This window comes from Gossypium raimondii, chromosome 1 (genome assembly GCF_025698545.1).
Source record: "Gossypium raimondii isolate GPD5lz chromosome 1, ASM2569854v1, whole genome shotgun sequence".
Taxonomy (NCBI): Eukaryota; Viridiplantae; Streptophyta; class Magnoliopsida; order Malvales; family Malvaceae; genus Gossypium; species Gossypium raimondii.
The window spans coordinates 11,251,405-11,265,165 of record NC_068565.1 but is presented as its reverse complement, the minus strand read 5'-3'; the positions used below and the strand labels follow the sequence as shown (position 1 = coordinate 11,265,165).

Here is a 13,761-nt window from a genome sequence, read left to right as displayed (position 1 = left end):
TTTAGCGAAACTGCTCCATCTGTATTGAGCTTAACCCAACTTCCAGACAGCACTGACCAATGTGCAACAATAGCAATAGGATTATTCTGAATCACAGGCAGTTTGAAAATACACATTGTTATGGGCCAATTTTGCCCAAGCAAAAACAAACAAAAAAATAATAACCCAAAACAAATTAAACCCAAATAGCCCAAAGCACCCTTAATAGGCCCAATAGTAAAAAACCCTAAGCCCAAATAACCAGTCCATAAACTAAAAACATTTTCAGCAAAATGAGAGGCAGAAACCCTAGGTGCGCCACACCTAGGTCCACCTCCAGCGCACGCCTCTGACACTATCGCCGCATGCCAGCCACCGCCACCCCCACACGTCTGACACTTGCAAAACGAAACCACACGCAACAGCAAAACAGGCCAAACAACAAAACGACAAAATAGAAATTTAGAGGTTTTTCAAATCGGCTATAAAGGCCAAAATCTTAACATTGTAGGCTTGTTCTAGGCATTTTCTTTACAGATTGGAAATAAAAAGGAAAACAAAGGTTGCCTTTTTTTTTCTCTAATTTATTCATTTTATTTCTTTTTTTTTACGAATCAGTTTTTTTTTTAAAAAAGAGAAAAAGAAATAACTTACCTATATTCGGGTCTTCAACGTCGAAGAAGGCCGAGGAAGTCGCCTCCGATGATAGGCGGCCAGAAACCGAAAGGTTTCTTAGGCTTTTGAGGTATTTTATTAATATTTAGGGGATTTGGAACTCAAATTTGGGTTTGAGAGGTTAAAAGGGTCGGAACGGAGGTTTTTGGTTTTTTCAGCCACCGCATATGACGGCGCCGTCACCGACGCCGTGGCCGGTGGTCGGATCCCTCACCGGAGTTTAAGCCGATGCCCAGAAAGGGGGAAAGTGGTGAGAGGCTTTCTTGGTTTTTTTTAAAGAGTGTTAGAAATGAAGAAAAAATTCTGAAATTTATCTTAAATACTAACTATTAAACGGCGCCGTTTTGTAACTTGGGGGTCAGGTGCCAAAACGACGTCGTTTTGGCCCTGACCCATGCATGCAACCGATCCAGTAGCAGACCCGCATATTTTTGCTTGGAGGGGTTCATTGCATGTTCAGCCCCTCCGCTTTTGCGCCTTATTGCAATCCGGCCTTTGTTTATTTTACATTTTGGCCCCACGAATTTTCTACACGTTTTATTTTGGTCCGCGCTGAAACGATGCGCTTTAGGGCCAGGAATATTTCCCAATCAATCCCTATCTTCTAAAGCGCATCCCAATTCAGTCCCGAACCACCCTATTTTATTTGTTTGCGATTTAAACCCCGGATTTTGGGCCCGATTTCAATTTCATCCTATTTCATTTAATTAATTTATTATTCTTTATTATTTTTTTAAAAAAATTATTATTAATTAATTTATTTGTTATTTTTAAAGAGCTCTTCTTTTATTATTATGCATTTTAAGTTTTACATATGTTATTTATTTTAAATGTTTCACCTAATATTTATTTAAATTTTTATTTACATTATTTGTTTTAAACTACCATATATATATATTTTTTTTTTTCCTTTAACTTTTTTAATTTTTTATGTTTTATTTTAATAAAGAAAAGATATTGTTCTGTGTTTTTTATTTATTTTATTTATTTATTTTAAACTATGTCAGTATTATTCATTCTTGGTTTCATATATTGTTTGTTTGGGGTATTTTGTCATTCATCTCGAATTGATTTCCGAATTATTTGTCTTAGACTATTAGCTATGTAAAATTGTTTTCTATCATTTTGTTTCATTTACTTGGATTATTAATATTGATGTATTAAAATGATGCATGTGGTGTTGTTGGTTTATTTGTTTATTTGTTTGTTTGTTTATTTGTTCAATTATTTCATTTCGTTTATTTGTTTATTAAATTGTGATGGAGTACGTTATAATTTGATTCTTTGTTCTCGTATTATTGCCACTCGTTGACGTGACGTTCCATTCATTAATAAAACAAATGTACCTCATTCAAACATTGTGCTCGCTATTAAAAAAAAAGGAAAAATTTTTACAACAATGTAATATTTCGCATTTTGAAAATTTGAGAAATGGTACCCTAACTCACGGGGTCTCAATTTTCTCGCTAAATCTAAATAGCGAAATACCCTTCTAGTTCTCAAAATTTACAAAGCTTCGATGAGAATTAAAGACAAGCTCATTCTCAAGATTCTCAAGCGCTGTGTCCTAACTTACGGGATGTGACACTTGTTATCTCGAGTCAAAAGGGTCTTTGATCTTCGTTTTGATTTAGTCAAGCAAATTCTTTTAAAACAAACGACATTAAATAAAAATGGATCGTACTTTAAATTTCCTTTCGAATTTTTAATTTTCGACATTAAGACGTTAATTAATCAACTAGGTACCAATTTTTGGGCGTTACGAGGGTGCTAACCTTTCCTCGTACTTAACCGACTCTCGAATCCATTTTTTCTGACTTTCGTAGACCAAGAAGCGTTGTTTTAATAAATTAAATCGTTTATTAAAATAACAACTTTTCGAGGTCATCAAAAAAGATTGGTGGCGACTCTCATATTCGTTTTTTTTCTTTCATTTTCAAAATCCTAGTCGACCTCGTTTTCACAAAAAAAAAAAAAGGTGTCAACACATACGTATTCCAATTCTTCCATAACAACCAAGACATTATAGGAAAAGAAACTACACCATTCAACATCTTGACTACCACAATCCCCAACATTCTGTAAATTTTATAAAATCCATTCATTCTTTGTAATTAATTTAGTAATATATTTACAAGAATATATAATAAAAATATATATTTAAGGTTTTTATGCGCAGATGTTAGTATTATTTTAGGGTTTGATGAAATTAATAACGTTGAATTTATAGTATCCAATATTTCCAATTAATGTCGTAAAATATGTACAAGATTATATAGTCGAGAGTATATATCAAGAATTGGAAAATATATCTTTTACTATTTTTAAGCAAATATTTATTAACACACTTTTAATCCCTGCATCTTATGAAATAAAAGTTAATTTAAATATATAACATTTTTTAAATATTATGCAATTATATTTATTTTATATGATAAAAAATAAATAGAGAAGAATAAGCAAGAGAAATTCATATGGAATTCTCCAATTTGAAAACTTACATCTGTTGTACTTCATTCATATTATTAATTTTTACTATTGATGTTTTCTTTTGTTTTTATTAGTGATTAGTTTAATGTAATAAACCATAAATTAACTAAATTAAAATGCTTTCTTATGATAAGATATATTGTTTGCATATTTTTATTTATATAGACTATATCTTACTTTTTCATTGATAATTTAACTATTAAAAGGAAAAAAAGAAAACATGTTTATACAATTATATACATATTTGTAAACTAATGGCATAAAAAAGAAATATTTTTGTTGATTGAGCCTTAGTTCGATTAGTATCGGTATCCTTGCCAATGTAGGAGGGAGTGGATTCGAGTGTGTTGAAACGCATTATCCTCTTATTTAAGGGTTGAGGAGGAACTATAAATAGTTCTAAATATTATATAAAAATTAAAATATTAAGAAGTAAATAAAAATATATATATACACCACATCATCTATAAAAACAGTCTTGCACATATAACCATTCAATGCATCCTCTCAACATAATCTAACTGAAATGGAAGCTTTTGTGTATTCAATATTTTTTCATCTATAATTTGTTTTGTGTAAACTATAAAAATAGTCATTTTTGTTTGTCTCATATTACATTTTAGTCACTTATGTTTGAAATGTTACGTTTTAGTCACTTATGTTATCGTTTTGTTACGAAGTGGTCATTTTGTTGTTAAGCTCTATTACCTTCCTAACGACAGCCCAAATGGGTTTTAAATGCCAACCTGGATGTTCAACTGGGACAAGAATAGGTTTTTAATTAAATAAATTTAATTAATTAAAAATTTTAAATTAATTACACATTGAACTGGAAAAGAAAAGCTATTTGCCTCCTTTTTCTTTTAGTTTTCTTTTCTATTTTGATTTAAAAAACTATTTTCATCCCTTGGACATCCAAGTTGACATTTAAAACTCATTTGGACTACCACGTTGGAATGTCGTTAGGGACTACTTCGTAACAAAACGATAACGTAAGTGACTAAAACGTAATATTTCAAACATAAGTGACTAAAATATAACTTGAGGCAAACAAAAGTGACTTGTTTTTGTAGTTTACCCATTTATTTCTATTCATGTTTAAATCTGCATATTTTTAAAATTTTCATATATCGTTTTCAATGTATTTTCAGATTATGGTTTTAATCTTTAAATTACGTTTTTAATTTGTTTTCAGAAAAAAAATTAGCAATTAACATTTTATCAAAACAAGCATACTTTACATTTAAACATAAATAAATGTGTATATTTTGAAATTTTAAGTTTAAGTATTGATGGTTAGTTACTTATTTTCTAAATTACATTTGTTTAGCATAACATTCTTGTAAATTTTGCTCTGATTCTAATTTAATATTTATTAATATTTTTAAATATTTTAATTAATGTATGTTTATATTTTTAGGGTTAAATTAATAAATTATGGTCATTATTACAAAAATAGTAAGCATGTATTAAAAAATTGTTCAAAGTGTTTTTTTTTGTTTTGTTTTTATAAAGCTATGTTCATCATTTTTATAAAGACATTATACTTTTAAAAATATAATTTTGTGAAATATAGTATTTTTTAACAAAATACAAAACATTTAAAAAAACTGATCTGAAAAAATTTAAAAGAAAAATAAAGAATGAAGCTTTTTAAAATTCTTGGATATGATTCAGTTTTTTACAAATAGATTGTTTTTCTAAAAAATATAATTATAAAATATATTAAATAATTTCATAAAAAATATAATTTATATATGGTAATCATATTGTTATGCTAAAGTATGGCCAAACTCCCTTTACTATTTTTACATTTGGAAATAAATTCATCTATTTTTAATTTTGAAGTTTAGGTTTAATTGTTAAGGTGTTAAATTTTTTTCCTTTCGTTAAATTTACTAATGTGATATTTGAAAATAGAAAAACTGCTCACTTGATAGTCATGCAACAAAAGATAACCTTATAAACCTCTGCTTTAATAGAAAAATTTTAATGAGATTAACAATTGAACTTACATTTTAAATTATTAAAATAAAAGTAAGAGGATTAAGTTTCAAAAGTACGGATATTACATGGACTTTTAGCATATATTAACTCGTTATTAAATCTTACAAATTTTGCAACAAAAATTAAAGAAATAAATATAATATATTTTAATTGATGTATGGAATTAAGCTCGTACATCGTAAGAGATAAAAATTAGTTATAAAATAGAAAATTAAATTATGGTGAATTGAAATAGAAGAATTCCTAAAAGAAAAAAGAATTAAATTTTAAATTTTAACATAATAGGAGATTAAAATTATAATTAGACTTTAATGACATGTTTGATTACAAGTAGTGTTTGGAATTACTTAGCTAATAATTTTAAATATCATTTTGTAAAGAAATAACTTAAGGTAGTGTTTAGAAAGTTACTTAATAATTGGATTTTGGTGTAATTATTTATAATATTATCTGCGATTGATATGTTTGGGTAATCATTAGAATTGATGGGTTCCACTAAATTGGATGTAATTGGAGCATCTTAATTACGCGAGTAATTACACTCAAATTCAAATTTAAAATTATTTTTACACAGGTAATATAATACATATCATGATTTAGTTTTAACTTTTGTTACTTTTTAGAAAATAAAATACTAAATATAATTACAGTTTATACTACTAAACATGATTTAAAGAATTATAATATAATTATACTCTGTCAACTTCATGTACGTAAGAACCATGGTCCAATTGGATAGACCGGAACAGATACTAGTTAATATTTAAAAAAAAATTAATCTTGAATTACTATTTATTTAATTAAAACTTTATCCGGTTAAATTATGAAATACATAATCAACTCAAATCTGAGAAGGTTGACAATAGTATATTAATCTAACGGCTGGGAAAGAAATGAACAACTGACCCTACCTTGTCTTGGATGAGTATCTTCTACCTCGACCTTTTTACCTCTAGGGTTTCATGTTCCAACATCCCAATACCCGAACCAAAAACGCTTTCATTTCTTAACCTCCATCTCTATCCTTCCATTTCCGCAAATCCCACTTCTCCAATTCAATTATCCAAACCAAGAAGCACCAAAGCTCTCTGCTTTTATAACTATTTTCTGTAAGTATATTTTTCTCTCTCTTTATGTCTCATATATAATCTCTGGGTTCTCATTGCTTGTATGCTCAAGTTATAGTTTCAAAGGTTCCTACTTTTACTTTTATTGTATAAGAATAAGAATACAATTCCTTCAATCTTTTTTTTCTGTGTGAGAGTGAGTGTGTGTGAGAGAGAGAGAGACTTATAGCGATTACATGGGGAAGTCAGGTGGGAGAAAAAAGAAGGGTGGGTCGAACCAGGTTTCCGTTGATAATCATTCCAATAATAGCGCTGCTGCACATACTAATGGTGGTGTTGATTTGGACTCTTCTATATTTTTGAAGAGAGCCCATGAGCTCAAAGAAGAAGGCAATAAGAAGTTTCAGAACAAGGATTATGTGGCTGCCCTTCAACACTATGATGATGCTCTTAGGCTTATCCCCAAAACCCACACTGATCGAGCCGTCTTTCACAGCAACCGGGCTGCTTGCTTGATGCAAATGAAACCCATTGATTATGACACCGTAATTGCTGAGTGTACTATGGGGCTTCAGGTTCAGCCTCGCTTTGTTAGAGCTCTTCTTAGGAGGGCTCGAGCTTTTGAGGCTATCAAAAAGTATGAAATGGCAATGCAGGATGTGCAGCTTTTGTTGGGGGCTGATCCTAATCACAAGGATGCTTTGGAGATTGCAAGGAGATTAAGGACTGCATTGGGTCCTCGCCAGGAGGCTCAGCAAGACCTCCAGAGCCGTCCATCCCCAGCTGCACTTGGGGCTTCTGCTGTTCGTGGTGCCCCAATTGCTGGCCTTGGGCCTTGCTTACCTGCTCGACCAGTGTCTAAGAAGACAACATCACCTCCAGGAGGATCAGTTGGATCACCCAGTAATAAGCTGGAGAAGATCCAAATGAATGTAGCAACTGAAAACGGTCCTGAGAACAGGGCCCAGATGCCAAGACTTGTGCTGAAGCCGTCAAGTGGTTCTCTGAAGACAACTGGTAATCTGAATAAGGGTGGCCCCAGAGCACAGTCAATTTCTGGTTTTGTTCAAGAGCAGGTGGCAATTGAATGGAGACCTTTGAAACTTGTTTACGATCATGACATAAGGCTTTCCCAGATGCCAGTTAATTGCAGCTTCAAAGTGTTGAGAGAGATTGTGAGCAAGCGATTTCCTTCATCCAAGTCTGTATTGATCAAATATAAGGATAATGATGGAGATTTGGTTACTATTACCTGCACGACAGAACTCAGGTTGGCAGAGTCTTCTGTAGATGCTCTAATTCCTATAGAGCCAGAAGCAGATAAAGCCAGTGGATTGGGGATGTTGAGATTGCACATTGTTGAGGTGAACCCAGAGCAGGAACCTCCATTACCAGATGAAGAGGAGGAGAAGCCTTTGGAAACTGAGGGAGCCAAGGCTGATGAGAGTGGGTCTCACTCGTCTCCTGGTGATAATGGGTCAGAAGGTGTTGACACTGAGATTGAAAAGACAGAGAAAGAAGCTTCAAAGGAAAAAGCAGGAGCTACAGAAGATCCAGAGTGCAAGGAAGTAGAGATGGATGATTGGCTGTTTGAGTTTGCTCAACTTTTCCGCACTCATGTGGGTATTGATCCTGATGCTCATATTGACTTGCACGAGCTTGGAATGGAGCTCTGTTCAGAGGCTCTTGAGGAGACAGTTACTAGTGATGAAGCTCAAATCCTCTTTGACAAAGCTGCTGCCAAGTTCCAAGAGGTGGCTGCATTGGCTTTCTTTAATTGGGGAAATGTTCATATGTGTGCTGCAAGGAAACGTATTCCTCTAGATGAGTCTGCTAGCAAGGAGGTAATGTCAGCACAACTTCAAGTGGCTTATGACTGGGTTAGGGAAAAGTATTCTTTGGCCCGGGAGAAGTATTCCGAAGCACTCTTAATCAAGCCGGACTTCTACGAAGGTCTGCTTGCACTGGGACAGCAGCAATTTGAAATGGCCAAACTTAATTGGTCTTTTGCACTTGCAAAGAAAATAGATCTCTCAAGCTGGGATCCTGCTGAGACATTTCAACTTTTTGGCAGCGCTGAGGAGAAGATGAAAGCTGCTACAGAAATGTGGGAGAAGTTGGAAGAGCAGAGAGCGAATGAGTTGAAAGATCCAAATTCGATCAAGAAGGATGATTTGTTAAAGAGGAGGAAGAAACCTGGAAGTGTTGCAGAAAGTGAGCTCCTAGGAACTGGTAATCAGGGTGAGCTTTCGCCTGAGGAAGCAGCCGAACAAGCAGCTGTGATGAGATCACAAATACATCTTTTCTGGGGCAACATGCTCTTTGAACGATCCCAAGTTGAATGCAAATTAGGAATGGATGGTTGGAAAAGAAATCTAGATACTGCTGTTGAGCGCTTCAAGCTTGCTGGAGCTTCTGAATCCGACATTTCTACAGTTTTGAAGAACCATTGCTCAAATGGAGATGCCGTGGAAGGAGACGAAAAGAAAGTTGGTGGTGAAGCAGAGAGCAGTGATGTCAATCAAACATCTGACAAGTGATATAGGGAATTGAATTTTTTTAATGTCTTTGATGCTCTTAGTGAATGAGAGTGCATTTTAGACTCTTCCCTGCAAATGGGATATTCGGGTCTGATATTGATGAGTGGTACCTGAAAGTTTTTGGGTTTTAAGGTTTCTGTTTTAACCTTAAATTAACTTCTTTTTCTTTTTGTCATAAATAGACATATTTGAATACCAATGAGTTTTTCACCATGTAACTTTGTGTGATACAATACAGTTCCCACTTAAGTTTGTCAAATTTGGCATGAATGAACTACGAAATTTTAATTGTGAACTGTACTTCAATTATTACTATGATATGGGCTTTTCAGTTTGAGTCTCAGACTGAGTCAAGGGTTGGCCTGTCTCAATTTCGTAATTATCTACAACATAAAAGACCAGAAACCAAAAAAAGATCCTAATAATATTCCCTCCATATTCCCATTCCAACCAACTTAAATTCTTATTCCCTCCACGGCTATCCTCTCACTCCATCTTCATCTTCAGAGGTTCCAAGCAATGATGGGGAGAATATTCGACTGTTGCCGCAAGTGAGTATATATACACCTCTACCGTTGAAACTCTACTTTCTGCTTTGCATGTGATGATTGTGCTTAGTTTTAAGCTCCTCCTTTTTCCCTTCATACGCATATGATGTTTCTTGATATATGGAATCCTCTCATTGACTCGTCTAAGCCGGTATGTCAGCTTTTTTACTTGGTTTGTGTTTGTTATATTGTTTCATTGTTTCATATGGGCATTTCTATCTTTTTATTGCGTCCTAATTGTTTTCAACTCTGTTAAATTTGTGGTACCTCTTGATCTTTTTCATAAATAAATCTTATATCTCGACTTGGGAACTATAACAGTTTTAGCATATAAAATCCTTCTATTCTATTAGCAATTATATATTTACATCTTTTCTGTGTTGATTATGGTTTGTTGATTTTTATCAGTTTAGGTGTAGGCCTTATTGCCTTGTATGGTAGATAAAGACGGACTGATTCTTTCATCTGTATTAATATTTATGTTGAAGGACAGGTAGAAACAATCTAATATCAGTTTGTCTCTTATCTGCCTTGGCATTGATTCAAAAGCTCAAATTATTAGTAGCAATTTTAGTCAACCTCGGTTTGATCAGCCTTTCAAGTGGTCCTTGATTAGATAGTCGAGAAAATAGAAACCAATGGTTAAATTCAAGCTCCAGTGCTCAACCAATTCAAATCAGATCGACTCTATGGCCTATATCCATGCTTATATGATTTTGAGTGTTATTTGTGTTGTGTGGCAGCATGCGATAATGTATAGCGCCGTATCATATCCCAAATTACATAGTCCTTTTAAAATCTAAATCTCAGTATAAATCTAACAACTTTAGTCAAATTATGTTGCATTTCTGAAACTCTGATAACAAGGATAGAATGTTTTTGTCAAAGGGAACCAATACATACATGTGTATGTACATGGAGAAATGAATATCATCTGAACAAAAGAATCATCTTTACAAATACGATCTTGCACGCTACAATCTTTATCGCTGCTACAAGTACCACTGACTTAAAAACACATTGGTGTTTATCATTGGTGGCATCTTAGAATCCTTTCCAGGTATTTAGAACTTCATGGAATATATCAGTTATCAGCTCCCTGTCTGCACATTGCAGGAAAGCATTAAAATCATCTCGAATATCATATATCTTGCCAAATCTCACAAGATATCGCATGCAACTGGACTTGAGTTTTGGCAATTGGTATAAAGCTGCATTTTGGAGTCTCTCAAGGACATTCTTTGTATCAATATCTTCTAGGAGACTCTCGTGGCAGGCCTCTTTCAAATCCGATATATCATACTTATCAGCTGCCCGGAGAAGTGCCAGCCGGTGAGCCAGGAATTCTTCATGTTTGATGTTTCCATAAATGTAACATAGCAAAGCCTGACAAGCTTCAATTGACATGTCAGATATGTTTATGGTTGACAGTTCTTTTTCTTGCAGGTTATGTGAAAACATGCTGTGAAAAACAGGCGATCGTGCAGAAAGAACAGCACGATGAGCTCCAATGCTTCCATTAGAAGCATTAATAATGATATCTGTGTGGATGCTTTGTGTTAACATCCGACCAAGGCATGCAAGAGCTGTGGCATTTGATTGCTTTTGTGTGAGTCCTTCAGCCCAAATGGAGCAAGGTTCCCCACCCTGTGAGTCAACACCAAACTTATTAACCTAGGTATGATATTATTAACTCCTACTCCTATTATTATCTTTTGGATGGTTGAGTCTTACGTTTGGAGATGCGGTTTTTAGATCAAGAAATTCAACGTCGATTATGAATTTCCCCGTCAAAGGAACCTCGATCGGCCAGACAAAATCTTCGTTGCTCTTCAGCTGTTTGTCTTTTATTTCTACAATCAGAGACAATAGAATTGGAAATTAGGTTCTCTAAATAGTAACAAGAAGGGACATGACTTTGCACCATCATGTGGATCATCTGAATTGTCATACAGATGAAAAACAAATATACAGGCTTAATCAAAATATTAACTAGTGATTGTTCTGTTTTGAAGCAGGCAGGATGTACCTGGATGAGTGAAAGCCTTTCGATCCCCTGCTGAGCATACAACTCGGATGATGAAGGATGCAATTGGGGGATTGTCTCTTGTTAGATTCGAAATTTCTGGGTATAATTTAACATACAATACCCTGTTCTTCTCCATTGACAAATGCCTTCAATCCACATAAAAAGCAAGGTATAAGAACAGTGTTCCAATAAACTTATATTCATCCAGATTTATCATGATAAACAACAAAAAATTCTAGCAACTCAAGAGAAACAATAACAAACCAAAGTTTAAAGCCCCATAAAGGATTTCATCCATGATGGATGGACGTTTATCCAAATTCCAAGGATAAGAAACGAAACTAATGGATGATCAAAACATGGTATATAGTCATTTAGTTTTGTTATTTATTATTAACTTTGACTCTTTGTAAGAAAAAGATGAAGAGAAATCAAAGGAGACAGACCAATTCCAGTTGCCGATCTTGAAAGGATCGGATTTGCGGTAAGTGCAAAAGGCAAGATTATCTATCCTCCATTGAGCAAGACGAGCGGTGGTTTCGACTCTGTAAGCAGACTCGGTCATCCTAAACAAAGCCAGGGACGCAGTGATCTCATGGATGCAATCAAATATACCTTCGAAAAAATGGTCTCTTGACTTTCCCAGGTTTACTGTTACTATATCCCTCTCTCCACATTAAATACTTGAATCAGCCAAAAACAAAACACAACACCCACTTTCTCCCTTCTGCCTGTAAACAAAAAACACTGCTGGTGGTGTCCGGTCTGGAAATATTAGAGACAGAGATGAGAGAAGTGGCGAAGTGTAGTTTAAATATGGCAAGGGTTGGTGTTAATTTAATATGGTGTTGAGCAGAGAGAGAGAGAGAGAGAGAGAGAGGAAGGGAAGATTTGGTGAAATGTTTGTTTCGATTTGAGCTGATATTCAGGTGGGTGCGTGGGGTTATTTATTGGAGAATTTGGAGTGGAGGGTCGTCCATAGATCGAGTCATACACACAAAAACAAAAAGCTTTTCCCTAAGGTTTTTTTTTTTTTTTTTAGCACTGCTCTTCCTATTTGTATTTCATTAAGGGGTTTGTGTTTAATGGTTGGACTAAATTTATGGAGCTTTGATTTCAAGCAAAGTATCTAATTCTAATCTCTAATACTTTGCCTTGTTTGAATTTATTGGGGTGAAGTAAAATCTCGAACTCAAGTTTGTGTATCAAAAAATAAATAAAACTCTTATTCTTATTTAAATGTTTGATTCGATTCATTTAGATCTAGTGAGAGAATTTGTAAGTCATTCTAATTAATTCCTATTCCACACTCATTGGGCCATTCATGGATTTGCTTGCACCCAAGTCAACTGCTTCTGTTGGCTTGCTTGCTTCTCTTTCAGGTTCTTTCCTTTTAATGTAAATGAAGCCATCAGGCTATGGAGAAAGAAGAAAAGAAAGGAAAAGGACAGGTAAACCAATAAAGCCTTTCTTTAGCTTCAACACACTAAAGATTCTGATGCTTTCTCTCAATATTTTTTTTCTTTTTATTAATCAAAGTTAAATCATGAATGTAAAAGAGGAAGAAAACTTCAACACCAAATTTCAAGTCATATAGCAAACAGAAAAAAGAAGGCAAGTGGGATCCTTAACCAATAAAGGTGGAAGCAGTGAGTGGCAATCAAGGATTGGAATCTTTGATTCCTTTGTTTATTTTCAATTAATTAAATGATATTTAGTGCAACACACAAACAAATATCTCCTTATTTCACTGGGGGAGATGTGGGACACGCATGACATTAGATTCTTTCAAGGCATCCCAAACTTGCAAGAAAAACATGCATCATCTACGTATGAAACAAACACGTCTCCAATGAAATGATTGCAACCATACACTTTGCCTCCACAATTACATGTATACTCCTTAATTTTTAACAATATAAATAAATAATTTTTTTAATAAAAATAACCATTTTACTCTTTAATCTCATGTATAATAATTAATTTATTAATTTTTTCGGAGGTGTGGCTATAATATAAGTTTCTTCGGTTTTATAGGGTTTGATTGCTTTTAATTCCAAGATTAATAGGAGTGGATTTGATGGAATGAAGTATGGGACCCCTGCCCACTGAAATAACACAAACGACCTTTGATGTTGGAGCAAATCACTAATGCACAATTAATGATTTGTCATCAATGACTAAAATTTGATTAATTTATTTATAATTGGAAGAGAAAAGGATGATTATTGTTGTTAATTTTTGGTTTATGGATGTCGCTCTCAGAAAAATCAATAGATATATATATATTTATATGGTTTTGTTTTTCTGCAAATACGCAACTATATATGTACATATATAAATATTTTACAACATCCTTGAATGGTTAAGATTTACCTATGTATAATGCTTTTGTCTTAAGTTGATAATTAGTCTCTGACTCTTCC

The 13,761-nt window shown here is 33.7% G+C and overlaps 2 protein-coding genes and 1 long non-coding RNA gene across 4 annotated transcripts; 2 read left to right on the top strand and 1 right to left on the bottom strand.

Moving 5' to 3' along the window:
* Positions 1–6,060: 6,060 nt before the first annotated feature.
* On the top strand, positions 6,061–9,053 carry LOC105782342 (protein CLMP1). Of its 2 annotated transcripts, XM_012607038.2 has the most exons (2): positions 6,062–6,260; positions 6,584–9,053. In XM_012607038.2, exon 2 carries the CDS (start codon positions 6,734–6,736, stop codon positions 8,756–8,758), a length of 2,025 nt encoding a protein of 674 aa, XP_012462492.1. In that variant the 5' UTR covers positions 6,062–6,260; positions 6,584–6,733; the 3' UTR covers positions 8,759–9,053. The 2 variants fall into 2 exon arrangements, with proteins under 2 accessions (XP_012462484.1, XP_012462492.1); XM_012607030.2 differs by having other exon boundaries at positions 6,061–9,053.
* A 1,078-nt stretch (positions 9,054–10,131) lies between these two features.
* LOC105782357 (BTB/POZ domain-containing protein At1g55760) lies at positions 10,132–11,925 on the bottom strand. The gene is made up of 4 exons (XM_012607049.2): positions 11,782–11,925; positions 11,336–11,481; positions 11,041–11,159; positions 10,132–10,953 (listed from the first exon to the last, which is right to left on the bottom strand). The coding sequence occupies exons 1-4, from the start codon at positions 11,898–11,900 to the stop codon at positions 10,351–10,353; spliced, it is 987 nt and encodes a 328-aa protein (XP_012462503.1). The 5' UTR covers positions 11,901–11,925; the 3' UTR covers positions 10,132–10,350.
* LOC128041384 (uncharacterized) lies at positions 10,845–13,387 on the top strand. The gene is made up of 3 exons (XR_008196392.1): positions 10,845–10,984; positions 11,325–12,786; positions 13,373–13,387. It is a non-coding gene; the product is annotated as an uncharacterized LOC128041384 (long non-coding RNA).
* The last annotated feature ends 374 nt before the right edge of the window (positions 13,388–13,761 follow it).